Genomic DNA, 25,570 nt, shown 5'->3' with positions numbered 1-25,570 from the left:
CTGAAAAGGAGAAAAATCTAATTTATTTAAAGAATACATGTATAGAAAATATGAGAGAAGATGCATTATGAAGCTATGCATAATTTTTTCATAGTCCTTTGGCTAAGTTGTGCTGACAATTCTATATCTGGGCCCTGGACTCAATCTGCATACATGTCCCTATTAAACTTTACATGGCAATTTAACTGGGTTTAGATAGTGCTTTAAAATTCAGTCCTGTATGTGTGGTGTGGGGCACTTCAAAGAGGGGACTGTGCATCAAAAAGAGACCCAATCTCTCCCTAAGCTTCTTGATATACCATATTTCAGCACAGCCTGCTCCCTACAGTGCTCTTTTGTAGACCAGTGTATGATGGAGAGACAGGGATCCATTTCCTCCCAGACTCTCCCCATCCTCTTTGTAGCACTCTACGCCTCATGGGGCATATGGAGGATCTGACTAAACTCCCCTGGGCACTGGAACTGTGATGGTAGCGTCCCATTATGTAGGCCATCTGAGGTGTGGGCTATTTGCCCTCCTCCCGACCCTTTGTGCACCTGTCCCAGTCTGGCTCTTCAGAATGTCTTCACTTTCAAAAACAATGAATGATATGTTTTTTTAAAATCACTGAATTGCAGCCAGAAGGGTTAGTATTCTTGAAGTGTGGTTTAGGCCTCCATATAGCTGAGAATTTTTATTTATCCTCACAAGGTTTAGTGCTAAGTAACTGGTCCCCTGACAGACTATGATGATGAGCAAGTTACAGTGGTACCAGTGACAAACCATCAGAAAATTTCACTCCTACTATGGAAAAGGACAGTATGAAACTCAGTGACATCCAAGAGTAAAGTCTATGTCTGTCTATTTTCATGCAAAATTTCCAGTTTTTACTTGTTGATTTTTAATATGGTAAAAATGGGAATTTTCATAAGATTTGAGAACAATTCGGTGATATTTTCAGTCATTTTGAGAAGTCCTGCATTAGTGAATGTTGTAATGCTTGACAGAATATCATATTAGGTCTACATCTGAAGCAAATACTGGAGGGAGAGGAGGAATCTTGCCATTTTGCCTTTTCATAGCCCCTATTCTAATGAAACATGCCAAGTAATCCTTACAGATAGCTGCCTCCCGGATCATCCCTTGAAGCATCAGGCAGTTTTAGTGCACTACAGCTTGGTACCAGGCACAACACTGCCCAAAAGGATGCAAAAGGGCACTCCATCAGCCTTGGGGAGTTGGAGGAAATTCCAAAAGGATAAGGTGTTGTACCCAAGTCTGCACCTGTGGAAAAATAAGTTTTCTCTATACTGAGCATTTTTAGCTCTTTGTAGATCCTGGGGTTCCCCGCCCCTTCCCCCGATCATATGAAATTTATCACACAGCTCTCTTCATGGTACACATTTCCAACCTGATGGTTTAGGTCTAATGTTGAGTATTTCATTTCAATGTAGGAGATTGTTAAATCAGACACACTTCTATCTGTCCCTGATGGCTGTCCAGGTGCATATGGATTAACCGATGCCATGTTTAAAAAATATTCCATGCCTACATTTTCTCTCTTGGTAAAACAGCTTCTAATATCCAAAGACACTGGAGAGGATTTAGAGTTACATTTTCAAAATTATATGTTAATTTTGAATGTTCAACTTGAGACACACAGAACATGATTTTTCAGAGGTGTGGCGCATGTGACGCTCCCATTTACTGCAGATAGAGCTGCAGATGCTTAGCACCTATGAAAATGTTTCTAGTTCAAACAGGAATTCTTCTAAGTCAAACAGGAATTATTTTAGGGAAGTTCTATGGCTGTGTTAGGCACGAGATCAGACTAGTTCACAGTGGACACTTCTGGCCTTGGAATCTATTAATCTATGAAAATCCAGACCTAGTATTCTGAACCGGACACCCAAAATTAGTGAACAATCTTGAAAATGTAATCCTTAAATGGTACGGTATTATGGGTGCTCAGCAGGCACTCAGTTCCATGCTGATGGGTGTGGTATAGGAAACAGAACAGAAAAGAATGTTTGTACACTCCCAGTAGCTAATGCATTCATTTGAAACATGCTTTTTTACACCTTATATTTGAAAAGTACAAATTTCTCAAGTTGGGCACCCAAAATCACTAGTCATGTCTGAAAATGTTGTCGATTTATGTCTTTTGGTCCTCCTTCTGCACATTTCATTATAATTGAATGTATTTCATACTGTGACTAGGAGCTCCCTGGATTTTGCGGGAGGGTGTTTGGTTTTTTGGGAGGACCGTGTTTTAGAGGGTTCACATATGTATTTCTTTAATATGGAATTCTTTCCTGTGGATAAGAAGACCTAGGTGTTCTTGCAATCACAATAAGGTGAAACAACAGGCAGTGTGTTTTTGCATGCCTAGAAGAATGCAAAACAGTTGAGCACAGTTCAATCTTATGGTCAGTCTCTGCTCATAAGAGGTCAGGAAAAGAATAGTAGGACTTTTGCAGGCAGGGATTTTGAGTGGCTCTGAAAACACTTTGCATATGTCTACACTTTGAGCTGGAGGTGTAAATTCTGAGGAGGTTGTGAAGGCTAGGACTATAACAGCATTTAAAAGAGAACTGGATAAATTCATGGTGGTTAAGTCCATTAATGGCTATTAGCCAGGATGGGTAAGGAATGGTGTCCCTAGCCTCTGTTTGTCCGAGGGTGGAGATGGATGGCAGGAGAGAGATCACTTGATCATTGCCTGTTAGGTTCACTCCCTCTGGGGCACCTGGCACTGGCCACTGTCGGAAGACAGGATACTGGGCTAGATGGACCTTTGGTCTGACCCAGTATGGTCGTTCTTATGTTCCAGTTCAAGGAAACATACCTGTGCTAGCACTCTTTGATCTAGCACACTCAAAATAGGGTGTAGCAGCCATGGCGCAAGGGGCTAGCCACGCTGAGCACAACCCATCCAAGATGTTAGGTAAGCTACCCTATCAGTGGCTCATGCTGTTGTGAGTATACTCAATGTTCCACACACTAGCTGTCATTTAGCTAGTGCAGGTATGTCTCCTCAAGCTGGAATATAGACATACCCTAAGAAACATGCCTGTATTCGACATTCCTGGTATGGTTATGGAACACTAGAGAGCTAACGTGAAATCTCCAGTCGTGCTCAGGTCCAGAATTCCAAAGCCATTTCACAACATCAAAATCACTTTTTGATCACACTTTTGCCTGTGCAGTGCCTGAATCTGCATGCGCAAAAGGGCCTTTCACAAACTGGTGATTTGAGTGCTTGAGTATTACCATAGTAATTCACGTGGCAGGTGTCTTAATAACTAAATCATGTATGAAATCTCAGAAATTTAGTTCTAGTGTCTTAAACTGGTGACTTTTTTCTCAACAGCTGTGGTTGGGAATGCCTGCATGGTATGTTGCTGCTTGCCGTGCAAATGTGAAGAGTGGAGCCATAATGTCTGCTTTGTCTGATACTGAGATTCAGAGAGAAATTGGAATCAGCAACCCTCTCCATCGCTTAAAGCTCCGACTAGCAATCCAGGAGATGGTATCACTTACGAGTCCATCAGCTCCTCCCACTTCTAGAACAGTGAGTCACGTTCAACTAACTTTCTTTCTCACACTTGACACTATATCAAAATCCATAGCAAAAGTTGTGTAGTACAAACCAAATCAAAATCAGTCTGAATTGTCCTGAAGAGAATGGAAGTGCCTTTTTAACATTGTGCTTCTGATTAACCTTGAAATTACCTCAGTGATCAATATGAGAGAAGGGCAAACCTCAAAATGCTCACACAGGCTATCCATAGATACCTAATGTTTGGAAACTTACTTGTACTTTTGCAGGTATTCTATTTTCCCCTTTCTCCAAGTCACATCCTCTCCCCAAATGAACCAGATACTTTTCCTGCCCTGGCTCTTTCCTCCCATAGAATATTCTTGCCTCTCCCTCCTTCTACCTTTTTCAGTTATCCCCCAGCCTGGATCTGCTGTATCCTCCTGCTTATCTTTCCTTCCTAGGAGAGGCACCAAGAGTATGTGGCTATGTAGTGAGAAGAAGGAAGAGAGATTGAAAGTGTTTTATTTTCTGTGTATAATGGTGTGGGTGATGGGAGGAGAGAGAGCAGGCAGGAGAAGAGTGCATATAGAAGAGAGAATGAAAGTGATGGGAAGAAGCCTGTTTGAAAGAGAACAAAGGTGAGAAATGGATGTGAATTTGAGAGGGTGAGAATCCTGTGTGTGTTATGGTAAGAGTGTGCATGGAGTTGGGGAGACGGAGAACAAAGGGGCCATGCTGGTGGGGAAAGAAATAAAGAATGGGAGTTAGGAAGGGAGAGAATCATGAGACAGATGGTGAACACTAAGAAATAGTGTTGTATAGGAAGTAAGGTGAGAAAGCGGGCCTAGAAAGAGATATTGGAGGTCAGAGAAAGAGAAAAGGAGCTTGGACTGATGGGAATTGTGCAGAAGAGGTGAAGGGAAAAGGCTGAGAGGTAGAGACCCTGAAGGAAAAAAGGGTAGAAAGAAAGTCAAGAGAGGAGAACAGTAGGCAGCAGGAATAAGAGATGAAGCAAATGAATCAAAGTGAGAGAAGAGGGGAGAAAAGAAAGAAATGGAAAAACCTAAGACAACACTCAAATTTAAGGATAGTATAAGTATTTATCTCCCTATGCTGTATAGTATTTTCCTGTCAGAAAAGGGGAAACTGATTGAAAATGAAGGGGGTCCGGGGCAATATGCTGCCTGGGAAGGGGGGACATTGGAATACTAACACTTTCCCTTCTCCATTTGGGCACTGAGCAGGGGCGGCTCCAGGCACCAGTGCAGCAAGCACATGCCTGGGGCGGCCTGCCGGTCGCCGTGAGGGCGGCAGTCAGGCTGCCTTCGGCGGCGTGCCTGCGGGAGGTCCACTGGTCCCGCAGCTTCGGTGGCAATTCGGCGGCGGGTACGCCGAAGGTGTGGAACCGGTGGACCTCCCGTAGGCATGCCGCCGAATCCGCATTACCAGCACACCTCCCGCAGGCACACCGCCGAAAGCCGCCTGACTACCGTGCTTGAGGCGGCAAAATACATAGATCCGCCCCTGGCACTGAGCCTTGGTTTGGATCAGCATCCAAAAGTCTGGATGCTTATTCAAACCCCTGTATACAAACCTCTTGAGTCTGCAAAGTGAGTTTTGAACTTTGTAGAGATTAAGCTATTTTGTAGCCTCTGCTACATGTTAAGTTTAGTCAGATGCAAATACAAGTACAGTTAGTTTTATGTAAATTGTTTTCAGGTCTATAAGTGGAAGCTGGGCTGAAATATGGAGACAGAATTAAGGGGATTTTTAAATGTGCAGTGTAATATATTACACTTGTTCTTCCATTGAAGAGATTGTTTGAACAGTGAGGATATTTGAATATTTCTCTACCTTCTCTTAACTTCCATATTCTTAACTTCTTAATTTCCATATTTTAAATGCTCAATGATAATGAACTGTGTTGCACATAAATTTTAAATCTATTGCTGAGTAACATAATATAAGGAAACAATTGCAGACACAGATCTGAGCAAGTGAATTTTATCTGTCTTAGTGAAATGTATCTTGAACAAACAGTAGTTGTAAGTCACTGCATGATCAGGTGGCTATAAGACTTTTTACAGCACTGCTCAATTTTCTGCTGTCAGTATGATGTCATATACAATTTGCACCACTTGATCTGCACAATCAGTTTTTCTATAGAGTGCCCATACTGGTGGTTTTTGATCCCTATGATATTTAAACATCTTTTAGAGCTTTATGTATGCAATCAAAATATGTCAGCTATTCCAGTAACTGCTAAGGGCCAAATTCTGTTACTCTTACTTTGAGGAGGACCTTACTCCTCCAATGAGATGATTTCTACTACTCAGAGTGCTCCTCCTTGAAGTGGTACTATCTAAGGTATTGCTATCAGTAACCTGGCCCTAAGAATCTGGCATATGTACTCAAAATCTGATGGCTTTCCTCATTCAAGGATGAATCTTGCTCTCATTGAAGACAATAGCAAAAACCATGATGACTTAGGGTAAATTTTCAAACAAACACACCTAAGTACCATTTTCAAAAGTGGCTCAGGCACTGAGAAATCTGAGTTTCATTGAAAGTCAAATTTTACCCTGAACATCTCGGTTTCTCTATTCCCATTACTGAGGCACCTTTAAAATATATAGTTACACAGCTCAAGAAAAGCATTGACATTTACCTGATGAGATGTCACGTATTCAGGCTAGAAATATGAGGGTAGATTGGGCTTTTTGCACTTAGCCCTGAGGGATGGATGGCACGCAGCTGTACCGTGAGTCAGAAGTCCTCTGACCTCTCTCTTTCTCCAGAAGAAAGTTAATTTACTGCAGCCTATGACCTTGTGTGCTCAGCCAGGTCTTAAACCCCCTTACTTCCCTGCCTGGTCTCACGGGGGCAAGTCAGACTCTTACCCTTATTAAAAACAATGGAATGAGGGGGAAAAGCGAACATTTTTAAAAGAAATTCTTCAAGAATGTTTGACTTACAGAACTGTAGGGAAAGGGATCTTATGTTACATCACAATGCAACTGCAGTATGTGTGCAGAATTTTTAGGCTGGAAATTCATCACCACATTAGAACTCTCCTCAGGACTCAGTTACCACATAAAAGCTAACGTCGGCTCTTTGTGTGATATACTTGCTTTAACTGTTATTCTTCCCTTTTTAATGGTATTCAGAGAATTTCCACCACATTAGGAATAAGACATTTCATTCACCACTTCTGGTTAATAAACAATCATCTGTTAAGATCTTAGTGAAGAAAGATGTAAAGCAAGTTGTCTAAAGTTCTCTCTAGTTGCAGTTCGATTGAGGCAAGAACATGGTTGTGCTGATTGTGATGCTATACGCTGTTAACTTACAGTGGTGCTGCCTTTCTTCTTTAACACTGCTTACCTAATGTGGATTCTGCCTGCTTCCCTGTGGGCCTTGTTAACAGCCCTCAGGCAATGTTTGGGTGACCCATGAAGAAATGGAAAATCTTGCAGCTCCAGCCAAAACGGTTAGTCTTTCCGATTTTATTTAAACAACAGTGATATTTATTTTAATGCCAAGAACACAACTGAAGTGTATGTAGTTGTTTACAATTGTCAGATCACCTGTAGACTGTTTCTCAAATATAAAGTTAGAAAAAACATAACAGTTCCCTAAAATATAAAATACCAAATGTATTACAGTCACAGAGACTATATTAACTTGCACACAGTACTGAAGTTTCACTGTACAGCTGTAGTTCTGTTTTCTGAAACATTAATTTGAATGTCACGCTCTGTTGAATATGAAGGAAGAGTGTTTAATATAAGGGAACACTGTCAATTTGAAATCTAGTCTGTTAAAAACGAGTCTATAGCAGTTTCAGTACTGCCCTTGGCCCTAAGCCTCCTTGCTAGTATCACTTTAAATAGAAGTTTGTAATAATGATGACGCTGAGAGATGTCAATCTAGAGGAAGCCTAAACAGTATGTAATCAGGACAAAAATGCTTTAGCTAGAATTCTCTCTTTGAAAACCAGACCAAGTTGTTCACATTTCTGGGACTTAGGGTGACTATTGTGCCATTGATTTTTTGGCAAATATCTTACTGATTTTGGTAGAGACTTAAAATGTATGGCAATATGTATCCCCCAGTCAATGGCTCAGATTTTTTTCATTCCCCAAAACCTCAGAGTTAGAATTATATTTTTGTTTTCAAAGGTAAGGTTGTTCTATGCCAGCATGAGACCATGTTTGTAAGCAATTAACTAAGCTTAAAAAGAAAGATGTATGAAACCTTATCTTCAGTTCAGAATAATTTATGGTTAGCCCAGCCCATAAATGGCAGGGGAGGTGCTAAATCTACATTTTAATGCAGCAAAGATGGATTTGTTTCACATTTTCATTTGCTATAATGTTTTACATATTCACTATAAATTTCACGGAGTGATTTCCTTACCAATTATTTTTTACAACCAAGCTGCCTCTCAGCTTTATCATTATTGGTAAAGAAAACACTAACACAATAACAACACCTTTAGCACCAACAAACAGAGCTAACCCTGGAAAATTGACCAGGAAAAAACAACATACTTTTGGTACAAGAAAGTGAGTGGCTTTATTGCAGTGTGTTGTACAAAATGTTACCGTTAACAGAATTGAATGAAACTGTTACTTTGCCCGTTGAGTATGTGCAAGTCAAACACGAGAGCTTTACAAGTCTTCACAGATCTGAATCAGGGCAAAATTTCAACCATTCTGCCTGTAAACGCAGCTTTACATTATGAATGTTTTGAGACTTTGCTGAACAAAACATTGGGTTACCCCTAATTCGCAATATTTTGAGGCAAAATGGCAAAATTTTGACTTTAGTAGCTGCTTTTGTAACGGAGTTTGAGATGAACTTGTAAAATTTCACAAAACTATGAAGGCTTTTTTTATATCTTTAATATTTTCTTGATTTGTCAGTACTAAGAAGTTATTTACTCAACCTTAATTATAATGGTGTCAGTTTTGTAGTTTAGCTAAGCAGTTTGCCATTGACACTAGGTCAAATGCATTATCAGCATTTTTCTTTGTACTAGAATTGTTAACATTTGCATTGTAATCACCTTTTGCTTCTTGACTTGTGTTTTTTGTATTTTTACCTGCTTTTCTAATGGCTCCTTGCTGATAATACAGAAAGAGTCTGAGGAAGGCAGCTGGGCCCAGGTATGAATCTTTTGACTTTACACTTTTTGGGATGGAAGACTAAGAATAATTTAATTAACATAGTAATAGAAAACCTTGTAACATTTTATCAGCCATTGTATGAATCTAATGCTGTGATTTCCTCCTACTAGTTTAAGTATAACGAGTATTTTTTTACATTTTTAATTCAAAGAAAATCTTTTCCAGACAGGTTTGTTACATAAAACATAGACAGCATATTTGCAGCAAATATTTTCCTTTATATAAATTGCTATGATCTTTTGTAACCAGATATTTAAGGAGACTCAACACAATCCTTCATTTTGTGCATATATACTTTGCACACATATCCATTCTATGCACTTGTATGATTTGCTTTTGCTTGGGATGATGAGGAAGTAAAACACAACACACTAGTAAGCAGATTAATGGCAATGGCTGCAAATGCCTTGTTACTCTGCAGTCCCTAATGCTCATAAAGAATGAGTATGTCTGCTACATGACCTCGACACCAGCAAGATGCAGCTCCCAACCATACCGGTATTGGTTAGAAACGTGTTTGCTCACGAGGGATGGGGGATGTACATGCAGGCACGCCAACAGGGGAGGCCAAAGGGGGCAATTGCCCAGCAGCCCGGGCGATTTAAAAGGGCCCAGGGGCCCCTGGCCGCTGCTGCAGTACCGGTGGCCAGGAGCCCTGGGCCCTGTTAAATCGCCTGGGCAAGCCACAGGGCTCCTAGGTGCGCGTGGGGTGGTACCGGCAGCAGCAAAGGCAGCTGACCCGGCCTGTAGAAGCCCTGGCCGTGCAGAAGAGCATGCTCAGCAGCTTGCTGAGCGCCAGCAGCGCAGTCGGCAGCAGCTCAGGCCCACTGCATGGTCTGTCCTGGGGCCCGGAATTGCTGTCGGTGGGCCTGTGTACATGTAGTCAGTAGTAAGGCCCTGCATGCCTCATGTCCTTCCCACGCTGTCCTTAGCATAGCTTTTCCTAAACGCATGTCCAAGTTTGGGGCAATTAGGTCACAACACACTGAGTTTATGTGCTGCTTATCCAGATGGGCTATTAATGTCAGGCTATTGTGAAGGGTACAGGTACAGTTCCTGTTCCTACTGGCAATGTCTTTCAAACCCTGCCAGCACAGAAAAGACCTCTCTTGTTCTGGTTACCAGTGTCTGTGGAAGGCCATCCAAGTCACAGAGATGGCATGCTCCCCCGTCATGTCGAAACAATCAGTAAACTATGGGGGAGAAAGGATGATAGGTCAGCTGGAGGCATCCTGACACCATCCTGTAGTGGGTTCATAGTAAACTTGGATCCTCATTTATATGTATGTGCTGCAGGGGTAACTGAAGGTACAATCAAGTGCCTGCACAATTTTTACATACATTTTTGGAGGTTCTTTGTGTGTGTCATTTATAGGATACGGGATCAGATTTTTAAAGGTATTTAGGCACCTAACTCCCATTGAAATCAATGGGAGTTAGGTGCCTAAATATCTCTAAAAATCTGGGCCTAGATGCTCTGCACGTAAAGTCTATAACCATCATATACTTCACATATGGAAGCTGAAAGGCCCTATTAATTACACTAAAGGCTAAATGCCCAGGAACTACTAGAAAGAATACCCTTTGCAAATTGTGTTTAGGATCAACAGTCAGAGCAGACTAGCTTCACTTTGATAACCCAAAGTGCAGCATGCTGAGATGACACAGCTATCAAGGGAATTGTGCTCGTTCTTGGAGCTGAACCATTAATGTAGAAGCTTTTCAGCATATTACACAGTTTCAAAGATTTTTTTTATTAATTATTATTATTTTATTTGAAAACCACACCATATATTACCAAGTCCATTTAAATCATAGATCACCGTATTGTAGGATTGGAAGGGACCTCAGTAGGTCATCTAGTCCAGTCTCCTATGCTGAGGAAGGACTAAGTATTATCTAGGTCATCCCTGACAGGTGTTTGTCTACCCTGTTTTTAAAAATCTCCAAGGACAGTGATTCTACAACCTCCCTAGGTGACTTGTTCCAGTGCATAACTACCCATATAGTTAGGAAATGTTTCCTAATGTCTGAACTAAATCTCCCTTGTTGCAGTTTAAGCCCATTACTTCTTGTCCTGTGCTCACTGGATAAGGAGAACGATTTATCACCCTCCTCTTTTTATAATAATTACATACTTAGAATCATAGAATATCAGGGTTGGAAGGGACCTCAGGAGATCATCTAGTCCAACCCCCTGCTCAAAGCAGAACCAATCCCCAGACAGATTTTTGCCCCAAATTGCCCCCTTAAGGATTGAACTCAGATCCCTGGGTTAGGAGGCCAATGCTCAAACCACTGAGTTATCCCTCCCCCCTTGAAGACTGTTATCATGTCCCCTCTCAGTCTTCTTTTCTCCAGACTAAACAAACAGTCTTTCCTCATAGGTCATGTTTTCTAGACCTTTAATATTTTTTCTTGCTCCCCTCTGGGTTTTCTCCAATTTATCCACATCTTTCCCAAAGTGTGATGCCCAGAACTGGACACAATACTCCAGTTGAGGCTTTATCCGTACTGAGTAGAGTGGAAGAATTACTTCTCGTGTCTTATATACACAGTGGTGCAAGTAGATTTTAATTCTTATCGGTACGTCTAGGCAACTCATGGGAGGGACACAAAGGGGGGCAACAGCTAATGGGGGGGGCATGTAACCGCCCATGTGACTCCTCCCTGCCCCTAGCCCCCCATGCTCTCCCCGTCCCACGTTACTGGGGTGGGCTCTGTCATCCCGTTGCGCCGCATACGGATTTCTGAACTGCAGGGCTCCCGGGAACCGCAGGGGCAAAAGGAGCACTGGCGGCCCCATGCTGACAGCACCTCCAGTGCAGCTGTACTGCCCCCAGCCCTGACCTCCGGCGGGGCTGTACAGACCGTAGACAGGAGACGCAGCTGTGTGGAAGGGCTGTGGGTGGGGCTGGGGGTGATACAGCTGCAGTTCCTGGGAGCCTTGCAGTTCTGAAAATGGTTCTTTCTGGTACAACGTACTGGCAATAAATATCTTAATGGTACAGTGTACCTGACCGTACCTGCTTACTTGCACCCAGGGCAACTACTGTTTTTGCCGCCCCAAGCAGCGCGCTGAATTGCCGCCGCGGAGGCGGGGACAGTCCATGTGCCATTAGGGCGGCACGCGCGTTTACGCGGCGGTGGCAATTCGGCGGCAGTTTCTGTCTTCAGCCGGAAGTCAGAAGCCACCGAATTGCCGCCGCGGGCAGCTGACCATAGAAGCTGCCGCCGAATTGCCGCAGCTGCGGAAACGTGCGTGCCGCCCTAACGGCACACGGACTGCTCCCGCCGTCCGCGGCGGCAATTCGGCGCCCTGCTATGGCGTCAAAAACACATGGATTGCCGCCCCTTGCAGATTGCCGCCCCAAGCACCTGCTTGGAATGCTGGTGCCTGGAGCCGGCCCTGCTTGCACCACTGTACTTACAGCACTCCTGCTAATACATCCCTGAAGGATGTTCATTTTTTTCAACAGTGTTATATTGTTGACATATTCCGTTTGTGATCCACTATAACCCAAGATCCTTTTCTGCAGTACTTCTTCCTAGGCAGTCATTTCCCATTTTCTATTTGTGCAATTGATTATTCCTTCCTAAGTGGGGTACTTTGCATTTGTCCTTATTGAATTTCATTCTATTTACTTCAAATCATTTCTTTGGTTTGTCCAAATCATTTTGAATTCTAATCCTGTCCTCCAAAGCGCTTTCAATCCCTTCTAGCTTGGTATTGCCCACAAGCTTTTTAAATGTACTCTCTATACCATTATCCAAATCATGTACGAAGAGATTGACTAGAACTGGACCCACTTTTAGCTAATTCGTAAGACTGGCTGCAGTATGCTTATCTGAAATTCATCACACTCACACGAAATAACAGGATTTTATTAGAAGTTTTATTAGAAAATGGAGAGAAAATCCAAGGTAAAATTATATAAATCATAGATTTTAATCTACAAGCAGCCTTGCCTATTTAGAGCACAAGTTTATGGTTTCAGATAGATCAGAGAATCAAATATTTATATTCTTGGACTTCTGTGTCTGTCCAGCTGCTGTCAGGTCTCTCGCTCTGTTTTGGCATCCCTCTTTCCCTCAGCGTATGACACATCCCTTCATATATACCCAGTTCACGCTCATGAATAGGTGTCAACCTCTGCATCATCATTTTAGCTATTATACCTATTAACTTTAGGGGGCAAACTGAAAAAATTAGTGGTACCTTTCCAAACTATACTCACAAACCAAGCTCTACTCACTAGATTTGCCACAGATCTTAATATACTAGTCCGTCTTTCTTACACAGAATCAGCAGTGAGATAGTTCACAATAGCAATATTTTAATTATCATCATTTTGCCTCTGAATAATCACCCTCATTGAAATTAATACCACAGTTCAGAGCTATTGTTACAGGCTGGTTGCAGACTCAGGCGAACTTTCATACATCAAGTATCTGGGGTAGCCGTGTTAGTCTGTATCTCCAAAAACAACAAAGACTCTTGTGGCACCATATCTGTTAGCCTTAAGGTGCCACCAGACTCTGTTGTTTTCATACATCAGTTACACTTGGGTTACATTTTGAAAAAATTGAAAAAATAGCTAGAGACTTCTTAAAAGAAGCTGAGACTCAAAATAACAAGGTGGCAGCTCCGGGAAGCTGTGTGTATATTGGACTGCCACATATCCCCTCCCAAATTCAAACCATGATCAGCATCTTGACAATGAGAATTGTTCACGTCCAGTGCTTTGAAATTATCTGCTCTATTGTTTAATATCCATTCATTGTACAAAGCCCTGGCTGGGATGATTTAGTTGGGAATTGGTCCTGCTTTGAGCAGGGGGTTGGACTAGATGACCTCCTGAAGTCCCTTCCAACCCTGATATTCTATGATTCTATGATTCTAATTAACTCCAGGTAGTTAACACCTTGATAAAGGATACTCTGGACACTTCCTAAATACATATACCAGGCTACAAATGTTGTGGTTTACAAGCAATTGACGCAAGGTAAAAAAAACTCTAGTGAGGACAAGCCCTTGATTTGCCCATAATTTTATCTGTATACTGTGATAGGTTGGATACCCCTTCCAGGGCACCACTTGATGTGCTAGGGTCCCACTGAGCCTGCCCATTCCACCAGCCTGGGCTCCCTCACCCTGTTCGGCTGTGCCAGGACCTTAAGCCTTCTCCAGCACACACAAGTAGGGACACACCCAGCTGCAAATGGTCACAGAGACACTGAGATCAGCTCTGTGTGGGAAGAATCATCTCAAGGATTACCCAGCACCCAAGTGCACACCTCCTTTGGGATGCAAACCAAAAATTGTATTGTCTTGCACTGTATAGAGATCGATATAGTGCAAACTCATAAATTCGCCCCCTCCCTCAAAGTGGAGGAAGATATGCACAACTCTTTGCCCCTCCCCGCCCCAAGTTATAAGTTCCACAAACTGGGTTTTAGAAAACAAAAACAAATTTATTAACTACAAAAGGTCAATTTTAAGTGACTAGAAGAGATAGCAAACAGAACAAAGCAGATTACTGAGCAAATAAAAAAACGCAAAGTAGGCTGGATACATTAAAGAAATTGGCTACAAATTGTAATTTCTCACCCTAAATGTTGTTTCAAGCAGGTGGCAGTTTTTTTTTTTTTTAGGTAAACTGCACTGCTTGCAGCTTAGATCTCCAGGAATTCCTCTCACAGGCTGATCTGTCTCACCTGGACTCAGTCCCCTGCACCCCTCCCCAGCTTAGTTCCTTGTTTCTTCAGGTGTTTTCAGCAGACTTCCTTCTTGGGTGGGGAGGCAGTGGAGAAGAGCCTAGATTAACTCACTCCCCTGCCTTAAATAGGATTTACATATGGCGGGAATCTTTTGTTTCCTAGCCCACCCCCTTCCAGTGGAAAAATACCAGCTCAAGATGGGACCCTGTACCATGTGACATGGTCACATGACCTTTTAGTGTCAAAGCAACATTCCAGGAAGCTTCTCAGGAAGGCGGGAGATTAGTATCTTGAAAGTTCTTTTGTCCTTCTTAATGGCCCATCAAGGCTCATTGCCTACTGTCTGATGGGCATTCCCCCAAGTACACACACAGTTGTAATTGCTACATAGTCAATATACCTAACTTCAGATACAGAAATGATACATGCATACAAATTGGATAATCACATTCAGTAAATCATAACCTTTCCACTGATATCTCACATGACCCATCTTGCATAAAATATATCTTAGTTTTGCCACATTCATCTCATAACAATATTTCTATGAAGAATATGGGGCATAATGTCACATATACAACTTGGTTAGGAAGTCTTTTTCCACGTGTGTAACTGTTCAAGTCCCCCTCTATCTTCTTAACCCAAGGTTAGGTTAGCGTTCTCTCCCTACATCAAAAGGACTAGCTTCCTTGTTTTAAGATGTTTTTGAATTCTAATTAGGGTCTCACTGTCCCGAGTTCAAGTATTAAACCAAATGTGATAGTCAATAAGTCCCTCTTACTAATTAATTAAATACAGGGTTTTTTTTCTTTGATGGTAACTGACAGAGGCTAATTCTCCCCCATCCCAAGGTTCATAGAGTACACATACATTTTGATCTCATGCCACCACCTCCTGTCCACTCCTTTTCATACTAGCCATTTGGGGGCAGCACAGAGCCTTTTCCCCCATGTCATGCAAAAGGTGCAAAGACAACCCACAGCATGACTACTCCCCCTGCTTGCCCGCTCCCCCATAGAATGGGGCAGAGGGCTTTGCATCAGACCGCTACACCAGAGGTGAATGTGCAGCTTCCCTGAGCAAGCTCAGCATGGATACTCCCTTCATTATATTTTACACTTGAAAGAGCAACCTCTTTACATTTACAGGAAATTCAATTAACTTTTTCCAAGGTAGTGGTGTAAATAAAGCAGCTAGAGGCAAATGAAATGTTTGCATTTGGTTCATGTAAATGTGTGGATTTCAGTGAAAAAAATATCCAACTAAAAAGAGGGTGACAGCAAAGTACTACTGTAGGTGTCAGCAGCTAAGGGAAGACTATTTATGTAGAAAGGTAATATATATATACTGTGTAATAGCAAGAAACACAGTGTTCCTCTTGAACATCAGTGTTTGTTTTTATGTATTTAACTTTAGGCACAGTAGACTCTTTTTAGAAACAAATATTGGTGTTTGAATATTCTTCACTTGAGTGAAGCTAAAATTGGGTTTCAAAGTTTACAACGACATTGGCCACTGAGCAAAACTGTAACATCATACGGCCATTGATGTTATACCAATTTGACATTAACATCAAAAGTTAAATCATCTTGATGGCTTGTGGTTTATCTCAAGGAGAAAAAAGCCTGGCATTTTAAAGTAAACAGTTGCACTGTTATGCAAAAATTGCCATTAGAACATGTAGCTCACAACTAGCTGCCAAGCACGTAGATAATGTAAGCAATGAAGTAAATCATTTCTACAGTTATATTTGTCAGAATCCAATTTTGTGCTACATAATTTTAATGTATATGAGTGTTAAACTTCTAAGTTGTATATTCATTACTATTAAGTTTTTTGTGATTATCCATTACAGATATTTGATAAGCAGTACCAGACAGACATTTTTTTTATTATTTCCTTGCTGTGTATAGTTTCCAGTTCTGAAAACCAACACACTTTACAAAACAACTGGAACACAAAAAAAGAAACAATATACCTGCATGCCTTTTGCAGACTAATCTTTATTTGGCTGTAAAAGACATGCAATTTCATCCTTTAATACATATGTAGGCATCACTTCTACTTCTAATCAAAATGAGCCAAAATATCATTTCAGTATCTGAAAGAACAGAACTTTTAACACCTAATTCCTCTAATTCAGTTTTATCAATAGTCTTCTGTTAGCTATAACAATAATATTACTAATCAAGAACAAGTGCAGGAATTATTTTTTCCAAATTCTAGTTTCTTGTAGTAGGCTTCTGTAGGCCCATTTCTGCTCTTCACAACTCCAGATGATTGATTTATTATTTGTTTATATTGGAGTAGTGACTAGTCACCCCAGTCAGGGATCAGAGCCCTCTTTTGTTCTTCACGATGTACACATAACTAAAAGACAGTTTTGGACCCAAGAGTTTGTTACCATCTAAGTATAAGACAGGAAACTATTACCATAACAAGCAATGGTCACAAAAATGTGTTTTATTATGAGAAGTGAGAGATTCTAAAAAAATAAATAAATAAAAATGTCCTGCATTTTTTAGGTTGTCTTCAGTGGGATTGTACAGAGCACTAGTGAAGGCAGAATCTCTCTCTTTCTAAAATATGGATTATATACTTCAAATAAACCATACAAAAGTAGTTCAATGTGCATTTACAATCACACTCTGTAACGGGGTTCACTCACCACTGTGGCACCTCCTGCTGGCTGTCCTGGGGATTAGATCAGTTTGCCAGTGCGCCCTCCTCTTATGGTGCCTTGCTGCCATCACTTCTGCTCTAGGACCCACATCTCTCCAAGGACCGCGGTGCCCTCTTCAGCAACACAGCCCTCTGTCCGTGCCACACACTGTGCTCCCTGCTTCCGGGGAACCTGAAGTCCGCTGTTTAGTCACTTGGGCTACGGCAGCAAATTGTCAGGCCATTTCCTTGTGGCCCCAGCATCCTCCTTGCCTCAGGGCCTCGGCTTGCAAACCCAGCAGCCAGCCAGGAGCTGTGTCTTGCTTCCCCAGTCCCTGCTAGCAGCACTGCTCTGTCCAGGGTGCTGGCAGATCTCTCAGCCCTCCAGGGACACAGTCCTTCCTCCCTGAGCTCCCAGCAAAGAACTGCCTTCCTCTGCCCTGAAGCTTCCTTTTTATATAGGCCTGATTGGCCCTGATTGGCTGCCTCCTGCACAGCCACCCGAGGGCTCTATGAAACCCTTAGAGCCCAGTGTGGGGCAGGCACCCCATTACACACATTACACACATACTTTTGTTTTCTATTAGAATCTCACAACACAGAAAGTATTCCTGAATTGTAGTGTTTTTTTAAATTCTCCAAAGATTTTTTTCTCTTTAGTCAAGGATGCACATATTGATAGTCCCACAAGGTGCATTTCATTTGTGTTGGTCACCCTTTTAAACATATTGTTAGTGGTGTGCATTTGGCTACTTACTGTTACTGGTGCTGGAAGCAGAGGCAGGTATGCAGGCTTGGCCAAGAACCAATTAAAAATAACCACTGTTTCAGAGGGACAACAAATGTATAATGCTAATTGCTTGGTGAAATAAGATGTAGAAAGCTGTGGATTAAAGTTTGGCCCCATTGAAGCAACGACAAAACTTCCATTCACTTTAATGTTGCCTGAATTTCATGCTAAAGATTTATTGTATCACTTGTGTTAATGCAGGGAAGGATTTTTAAAAGCACATAGGTGCATTAGGATAACAAATCCCTTTGAAATTCAATAGGATTGTCCTTCCAACTCTCTTAGTGCTTGTAAAAAAATTCCCTCAATCTATATGTCTGATTTTCTTGATTTTGCTATGATGTGAATTTTCTAATGAATTATTTCTTATTACAACTAGAATTTCCATTTCGAAAAGGTGGTAGACATGATATTGAGAGATCATATTTGTATTTAACAAAAATATTTTATGTATACAGAGAGCTAATCGTGTTTAGTTACATATTTGAGGCCCAAATGGTAGTATTATCAGAATTACTACAGAAAGCAGTGTGAATTTCCTAGACAGTGAACTGCTATTTGAAATGGCACAGTAGATGGATACACTGCCTTCATTCTGTGGCATTGACCCAAATAGGTAAAAATGTGAAGTCTCCTATTTTTCTATAGACCCTTGCTTATGGTGATATGAACCATGAATGGATTGGTAATGAATGGCTCCCCAGTCTGGGTTTACCTCAGTACCGAAGTTACTTTATGGAATGCCTGGTAGACGCAAGGATGTTAGATCATCTGACGAAGAAAGATCTCCGCGTGCATTTAAAAATGGTGGATAGCTTTCATCGGTATGTTTGTACAAAGGCCGCTCAAAACGAGCACGTGGATGTAATATTATGGTCAGTGCAGCTTAAGCTAACAAAGCTTTAGTGTTAAGGTTGTTCCAACTTTAAACAACCACATGAAAATATAAACAATCAGCACCAATAAACTATGTGAAAATGAAAGAGGTTCCTTTTGACATAGCAACTGTAAGTGTGATTAGTTATGGAATGCAATTCCATGATGCAGAGAGTAGCCTTAATACATAAATGTAACTGTAACACTACATGAATTGTAAAAAAATATATTAAAAGGCACAGCACCAGAAGACGGTAGACAAGAAACATGATGATAAAGAAAATGTTTAAGCTACTTCAGATTACAGTGGAAAAAACAAGTGGGCAGTCGGTTCATCTACCAAAGGAGGCAGCCATTCCTGCAAGGATGCATTCTTTACTGTCTGATTTGACAATAAACACCTCTTCCTGCCTACATCCTGATTCAACAGAACACTTAAGTTCACATAGTTTGTTGGCCTGTTTTGGATACATTCTTAATGTAAAATGTAATTCTGCTAGATAACTTAGTTAAACCCCATTCGTTTTTGTTTGTGCCCATTTCATTTTTTAGTCTGTTACATTTTTTGGCTCTTTGCCCCTATGATTTGATACATGAGCACACTGAACTACCATATATAAAATGTAGTAAATACTTCAAATACATTCACATCCACAATGTTATTTTCTTTTAAATGTCTTATGTTACTCAGTAAATGTTTCTCTCTCAAATAACAGAACGAGTTTGCAATATGGGATCATGTGCTTAAAGAGGCTGAATTATGACAGAAAAGAACTGGAAAGAAGAAGAGAAGTGAGTCAGCATGAAATAAAAGGTAACAGTTTCAGGGAATGGGTATTGTGATTTTTTTTTCTTTGTGACACTTCAAACTATAGTCTTCAATTCAACAAATGATTTAAGCATGAGCTTAACTTTAAGCACAAATTTGAATCCATGCCTATTCAGCAAAGCACTTAAGCATTTGCTTACAGTTAAGCACATGCTTAAGTACTTTGCTAAACCGGGACACATTCCTGAATGGTTGTTGCAAGTATATGTTGGTGTATATGTGTTTGGCCAAATTGGATCGTAAGCTCTTTGAGGCAGGGACTGTGGGCCAGATCCCACTACACTCCTTTTGCACCAGTCAGCCAGTAGAAACTGGCCCTAAAACTCTTAAGTCCAACTGCCTGAGAATGTTCCCAGTGCTGTTCAATGGGAGCTGTTGGGTTCAGCACGTTTGAAAATCTGGCCAATACCTAAGCATGAATTTAGGAGCCTAACATCAGGCTTTAGAAAATCATTGCTTTTGTTTCCTCATTTTAAAGCAGCTCATATTTAAATAAAATTACATGGATGGATTCCCATCAAGTCAGGTCTTTAAGATCTGAAAAGGCACCTCTTTCAAATTTACTACTTGCCATTTCACTTTGTGTCAGGCCTTGACCCATAATGTTAGTTCCCAAAGAACAAGGTTTATTGTATGACGTAATAGTTGTTAAACAGTATTTTCCTACATAAGGCTTCCTAGAGAGCATGCAAGCTCAAGATACAGGTCTTGCACTTAAGAGTGAGGCTTTTTTTCCTGTTATTAGAAGTGAATCCTTTGATTCCTTTAAGCATTGCCTAGTATTAAAGGAAACCAGAACATTTTCAGTTCAGTTCAAGTGCAACTTTCTTTGGAAGAATTGACAATACAAGAACTAGTGGGACAGAATTAACTGTAACATCCAAGTCTGTGCTTGCGTCAGCAGAGATGGTGTCATACTCCAATGCAAAAGACTTACATAGATGCTGAGGACTTAAGGTCAAATTCCCTGCTGTGCCTCAAGCACAGTTACCAGAATTTTTTCCCCTAGTGGTATCCATTGTGTCAGCTCCAATGCCCTCTGGTGCCATGTGTTCATAGCACCAGCCCACCCTGTTCTCCTTCCGTTTCTTCTTACTAACTGCCTCCGATAAGAGGGGATGGAGGGTGGGTTTTGGAATGGACATATGCAACACATCTTGAAGGACAACAGTTACAGAAAGATTAGTAACTGTTTTTTCTTCTTTGAGTGCTTGCACGTGTCCATTCCAATGTAGGTGACTAACAAGTAGTTGTACTGGATGTGGGTTTGGAGTACAAGGACAGGCTGGCTGCAAGACTGTGTGGCCAAAGTTGGCATCATCTCTAGCCTGTTGGGTGATGGCACAGTGTGTTAAGAACATGTGCACCAATGACCAGGTTGCTGCTCTGCAGATATCCTGAATAGCGCTAGGAAGGTGGCAGATGAGGCCTGAGATGATGTACAATGAGCAGTCAGATTAGCTGGGGGGTGAGATGCCCATGAGTTCATAGCACGCTCGGATGCATGAAGTAAACCAGGATGAAATTCTCTGAGCGAAGATGGGTAGGTCCTTCATTCTCTCCGCTATCATTATGAACAGCTATGTAGATCTGCAGAATGATATGGTCCTTTGTATATAGAAAGCCAGGGCCTGTCTAACATCCAGTGTAGGCACTGTTCCTCTCTGTTTGCATGTGGTTTAGGGTGGAATACTGGCAGGAAGATTGCGTGACTACAGTGGAATTGTGAGACCACCTTTGGGAGGAACGATGAGTGTGGGCACAGGACTTTATCCTTGAAGAAGACCGTATATGGCGGGTCCAATGTGAGGGCCTGGATCTCTGAAACTCTTCTGGCTGAAGTGATGGCCACTAAGAAGGCCACTTTCCAGAAGAGGTATAACAACAAGCACATTGCTAGCGGCTCAAACAGTGAACCCGTAACCTTTGACAAGACAAGATTCAGATCCCAGGAAGGAATGGGTTCTCTGACCTGGGAATACACCCTCTCTAGACGTTTGAGAAAACTGATCACCATGTTGTGCAAAAAAACAGATTGGTTGTCAACCTTTGGATGGAAAGCTGAGATGGCGGCTAGATGAACCTGAATTGAAGAGAGGGCCAGACTTTGTTGTTTCAGCAGAAGAAGGTACTCCAAGATGAGCTGCAGGGAGGACTGCGTAGGTGGAATTCCCCATTGGAAGGACCAGATGGAGAACCACTTCCATTTTGCAAGGTAGGTGGCCCTGGTGGAGGACTTTCTACCGCTCAGTAGGACTCTATGCACCTGCTCCAAGCAAGTTGCTCCTCAGGATTCAGCCATGGAGCTTCCAGGCTGTCAGATCAAAAGAACTGAGGTTCGGGTGGAGCAGCCGACCATGGTCTCAGGCGTCTGGGTATACCGAAAGCCATAGTGGGCCTCCACCGAAAGGCCTAAGAGGTTGGTGAACCAATGTTGCCTGGGCCACACAGGGCTATGAGAATGACCCACACTCAGTCCTGCTTGATCTTGATCAGAACCTTGTGAATCAGTCATGCAGGAGGAAATGTATACAACAGAAACGCATCTATGGGAGACCCCAGGCTGAAGCTTCACAGGGAGCAGAACTGATGGCATTTCCTGTTGTTGAGGGTAGCAAACAGGTCTATAACGGGAGTCCCCCACCATTGGAAGATATCCCTTGGAGGGACCATTCGTGGTGAGAGGAGAAAGACCTGCTGAGGTAATCTGCCAGCTGGTTCTGCGTTCCTGGAAGGTAGTACACTTCTAGGCTGATGGAATGATCAATGGAGAGCTCCCATAGTCAGATTGCTTCCTGACTCGGGGGTAAAACACTCACTGCCCTGTCTGTTCATATAGAATATGCACATCATATTGTCTATGAGAAACAAAACAGTCTTGTTCATAATATCAGGTAGAAATGCCTGGCAGGATAGGCGGACTGCCCTGAGCTCTGGAGGGAAAGCTCTTCTTGGAACCAGATGCCTGAGGGACCCTAGGTGGATTCCCCAGCTGAGGGCTGATGCGTCGGATACTAGAGACATCAACAATTTTGGATGCCTCTGTGCTCAGTTAGTGAGATCATCCACCTCCCAGTGCCAGGGCATGCCTCGGTCACTGGGCTTCAAGCCCTGCACTTCCTGTGGTAAGTCTATGCCTTTGAGTGACCCACACTCGAGTTGTCTCAAGTGATTGGGGGAATCTCATAGAAAAGACCATTGCCAAATCTGCTGGGACTTCAAACGCTGCACCAAAAAGGTCTTCCTCATGGAGGCAGCCTTAAGACCTGCCTCAGAGCCACATCGGACTCAACACCAAGCATCTCAGCATATCTATTAAAAAACTACCTATTAACTACAAAATTACAATAACTAAAGAAGTAGAAAAGCCACTAGGAGAAAACTGCCTGAGCAATGAGGAGTTCCAGCAACCTTCACAGGCGGTAAGAAAGAACTGAAGGGAAGCGGGGTCGGCAGGGCCCTTTGTACCAGTGCTATGAGCATGCAGCACTAGAGGGCGCTGGAGCCAACCCAACAGATCCCACTGGGGAAAAAATTCCAGAAATTGTGCTTGGGGCACGCACACACCTACATTGGAATGGACATGTGCAAACACTCAAAGAAGAACAATTATACTGCCATAAACCAGCTGAGGAGTCCTCCTCACAGAAGAATTCCAAACTAACAGTTTTCCAGCCTCCTTGTGCTGGTGGTGCAACAAACAGAGGCAGGAGCCAGGGAAGGATTCTGGTCTTTTTGCTTTCCATTTAAATTAACTTTATTGCTGTTTGATGACTTCAGTGGCTCATGATTATTTACACCTGAGACTTAAGATGTTAAGGAGATCATTAAAAAGCAGTCTTTGATTTGTTTTTGATTAGAGATGCAAAACATCACACATGTAAGTAAAATAATAAATATTAAGAATGTGGTACAAATATCTCTTTTTCTAACGTGGAGATTTTTTTTGACTCAGACCGCAAATAAGACCTCATCTCTCTTTTACTTGTCCATAGCTTTCTAATTAGCACAGCTCTTAATGGAACAGCTTTCAGAAGTGAGAAGAGCTAGTTACTAAAAATGTCAACACAAGGGATTTTTTTTAGCCTCTGGCACATAAGAAAACTATAGATTTTGACCTCTAGCTATTTTATGTACATGTCACGCTCTAAAAATGTCACTTCAGTTGATGTTTAACTAATCCCACCCCACCTTCCCTTGAGGTTGAACCTCAGGGGACTGGGTTTTTTTTCCTCCCAGGAACCTGTAAAATCTTTTCTGAAAATTGTAAAGCCCTTTGCTGACACTACTGTGTTTGCTGAGGGTTGTCATTTGGTATGTTTAAATAGCAAGTGGGAATGGAGACACAGGTAATCAACTTTCCGGACTCTGTATCAACGATGAAACCACTGAGGTTATTTTAATCATGTATTAGCATTTCTTGTATGGAAAGTGGTGTAATAGGTTAACTACCATATAGATACCTGAATCTGTATGCTTATGAAAGTTCAATTAACAGTAAACTGATACTATATTGTGTGTGTTCGTAGATGTATTGGTCTGGAGCAATGATCGAGTCATACGCTGGATACAGGCTATTGGACTACGAGAATATGCAAATAATGTCTTAGAAAGTGGTGTACACGGATCACTTATAGCCCTGGATGAAAACTTTGACTACAGCAGTTTAGCTTTATTATTACAGATTCCAACACAAAACACCCAGGCGAGTCCTTTCCTGACTTTTACTTTGTCTGGATTTTATTTTGGCTAATTTTCAATTATTTTAATTATTTAATGTGTTATATATAGGCACGGCAAATCCTTGAGAGAGAATACAACAATCTTTTAGCACTAGGAACTGAGAGACGACTTGATGAAGTAAGTAATTTAATTTATGTCTTTAAAAAATTGAAAGCCACACACTAAGTTCAGGAGGACACATACACACACACACACACACACACACAAAGAATGTTATTAAGGCTACAAAGTCAAATAGTAAAAAATTAGGAAATGCCAGAATTAAGGTTGCCTGTGCAACCTTACTGCTGCCCCTTGTGTATATGCATTATGAGTGTTAATTATATGATTATTTTTTCCCACAGGACTCCCGCCTCAGGCTGCACAATGCTCAGAGAATGAGGCAGCAGTTCAATATTTCTTTTCATCTACAGTGAGGGCATTGTCCCATACTTATACTGCACACCCTCCAAATCCTGCATTAAATAGGCAATTATTAAGTTCATTATAGGCTTTCCTATGGCACTTGTCACCATAGTAGGCGTGTACCTCACACACACACACACCAATGAATTTATCTCCACCATGGTCTGTAAGATAGGGAGGTTATTTTAAAGATGGAGATGTTAGAACCAGAGGGATTAAGGTCTAAATGTTTACTTCAGCTTTCTTTCTTGTACTAGCAGAGAAAAGCTAAGATGACACAATTAGAAGGGCTAAGGGAGCTGGAGCCCCCCATGTAGGAGGCAAAGAATTGAGTGGACTGGGTGGGACAGGAGTTATGGGGCCCTACCAAATTCATGGTCCATTTTGGTCAGTTTCACAGTCATAAGATTTTAAAAACTGTAGCTATTTAAATCTGAAATTTCATGGTGGTGTAACCGTGCGGGTCCTGACCCAAAAGGTGCTGGGGGTGATCACAAGGCTATTGTCAGGGAGGCACATAGTGCCACCCTCACTTCTGCGCTGCTGTTGGTGACAGCATTGCCGTCAGAGCTGGGATCCCAGCCAGCAGCCACAGAGCTTCCTGCAGCCAGTGGAGGTTCCTGGAGGAGGGTCTGATCTGGCCCCGGGAGTGGGAGTGGCCCATGCAGGGAAAAACACAGTTACCGTTCCATAACTGGTGTTCTTCGAGATATGTTGCTCAAGTCACAATAGGTGTGCATGCTCGCCACGTGCACTGGTGCCAGAAGTTTTTCCCTAGCAGTACCCGTAGGGGGCAGTGCCCCCGCAACCCCTGGAGTGGCGCCTGCCT

General features: G+C 42.0%; 1 protein-coding gene across 7 annotated transcripts in view; it reads left to right on the top strand.

Moving 5' to 3' along the window:
* The window catches only part of PPFIA2 (PTPRF interacting protein alpha 2), a 634,690-nt gene that overhangs the window by 596,118 nt on the left and 13,002 nt on the right, over positions 1–25,570 (top strand). For all 7 annotated transcript variants that reach the window (XM_034772198.1, XM_034772232.1, XM_034772206.1 and 4 more), the window contains 7 exons: positions 3,354–3,554; positions 6,952–7,014; positions 8,666–8,695; positions 18,537–18,712; positions 19,481–19,578; positions 24,123–24,298; positions 24,385–24,453. In XM_034772198.1, coding sequence (XP_034628089.1) covers positions 3,354–3,554; positions 6,952–7,014; positions 8,666–8,695; positions 18,537–18,712; positions 19,481–19,578; positions 24,123–24,298; positions 24,385–24,453 — 813 coding nt within the window. The remainder of the gene's footprint in view (positions 1–3,353; positions 3,555–6,951; positions 7,015–8,665; positions 8,696–18,536; positions 18,713–19,480; positions 19,579–24,122; positions 24,299–24,384; positions 24,454–25,570) is intronic.

Source organism: Trachemys scripta, chromosome 1 (assembly GCF_013100865.1).
Source record: "Trachemys scripta elegans isolate TJP31775 chromosome 1, CAS_Tse_1.0, whole genome shotgun sequence".
Lineage (NCBI taxonomy): Eukaryota > Metazoa > Chordata > Testudines > Emydidae > Trachemys > Trachemys scripta.
Note: the sequence above shows the minus strand (reverse complement) of the source record. Positions and strands in the feature narration are given on the sequence as shown.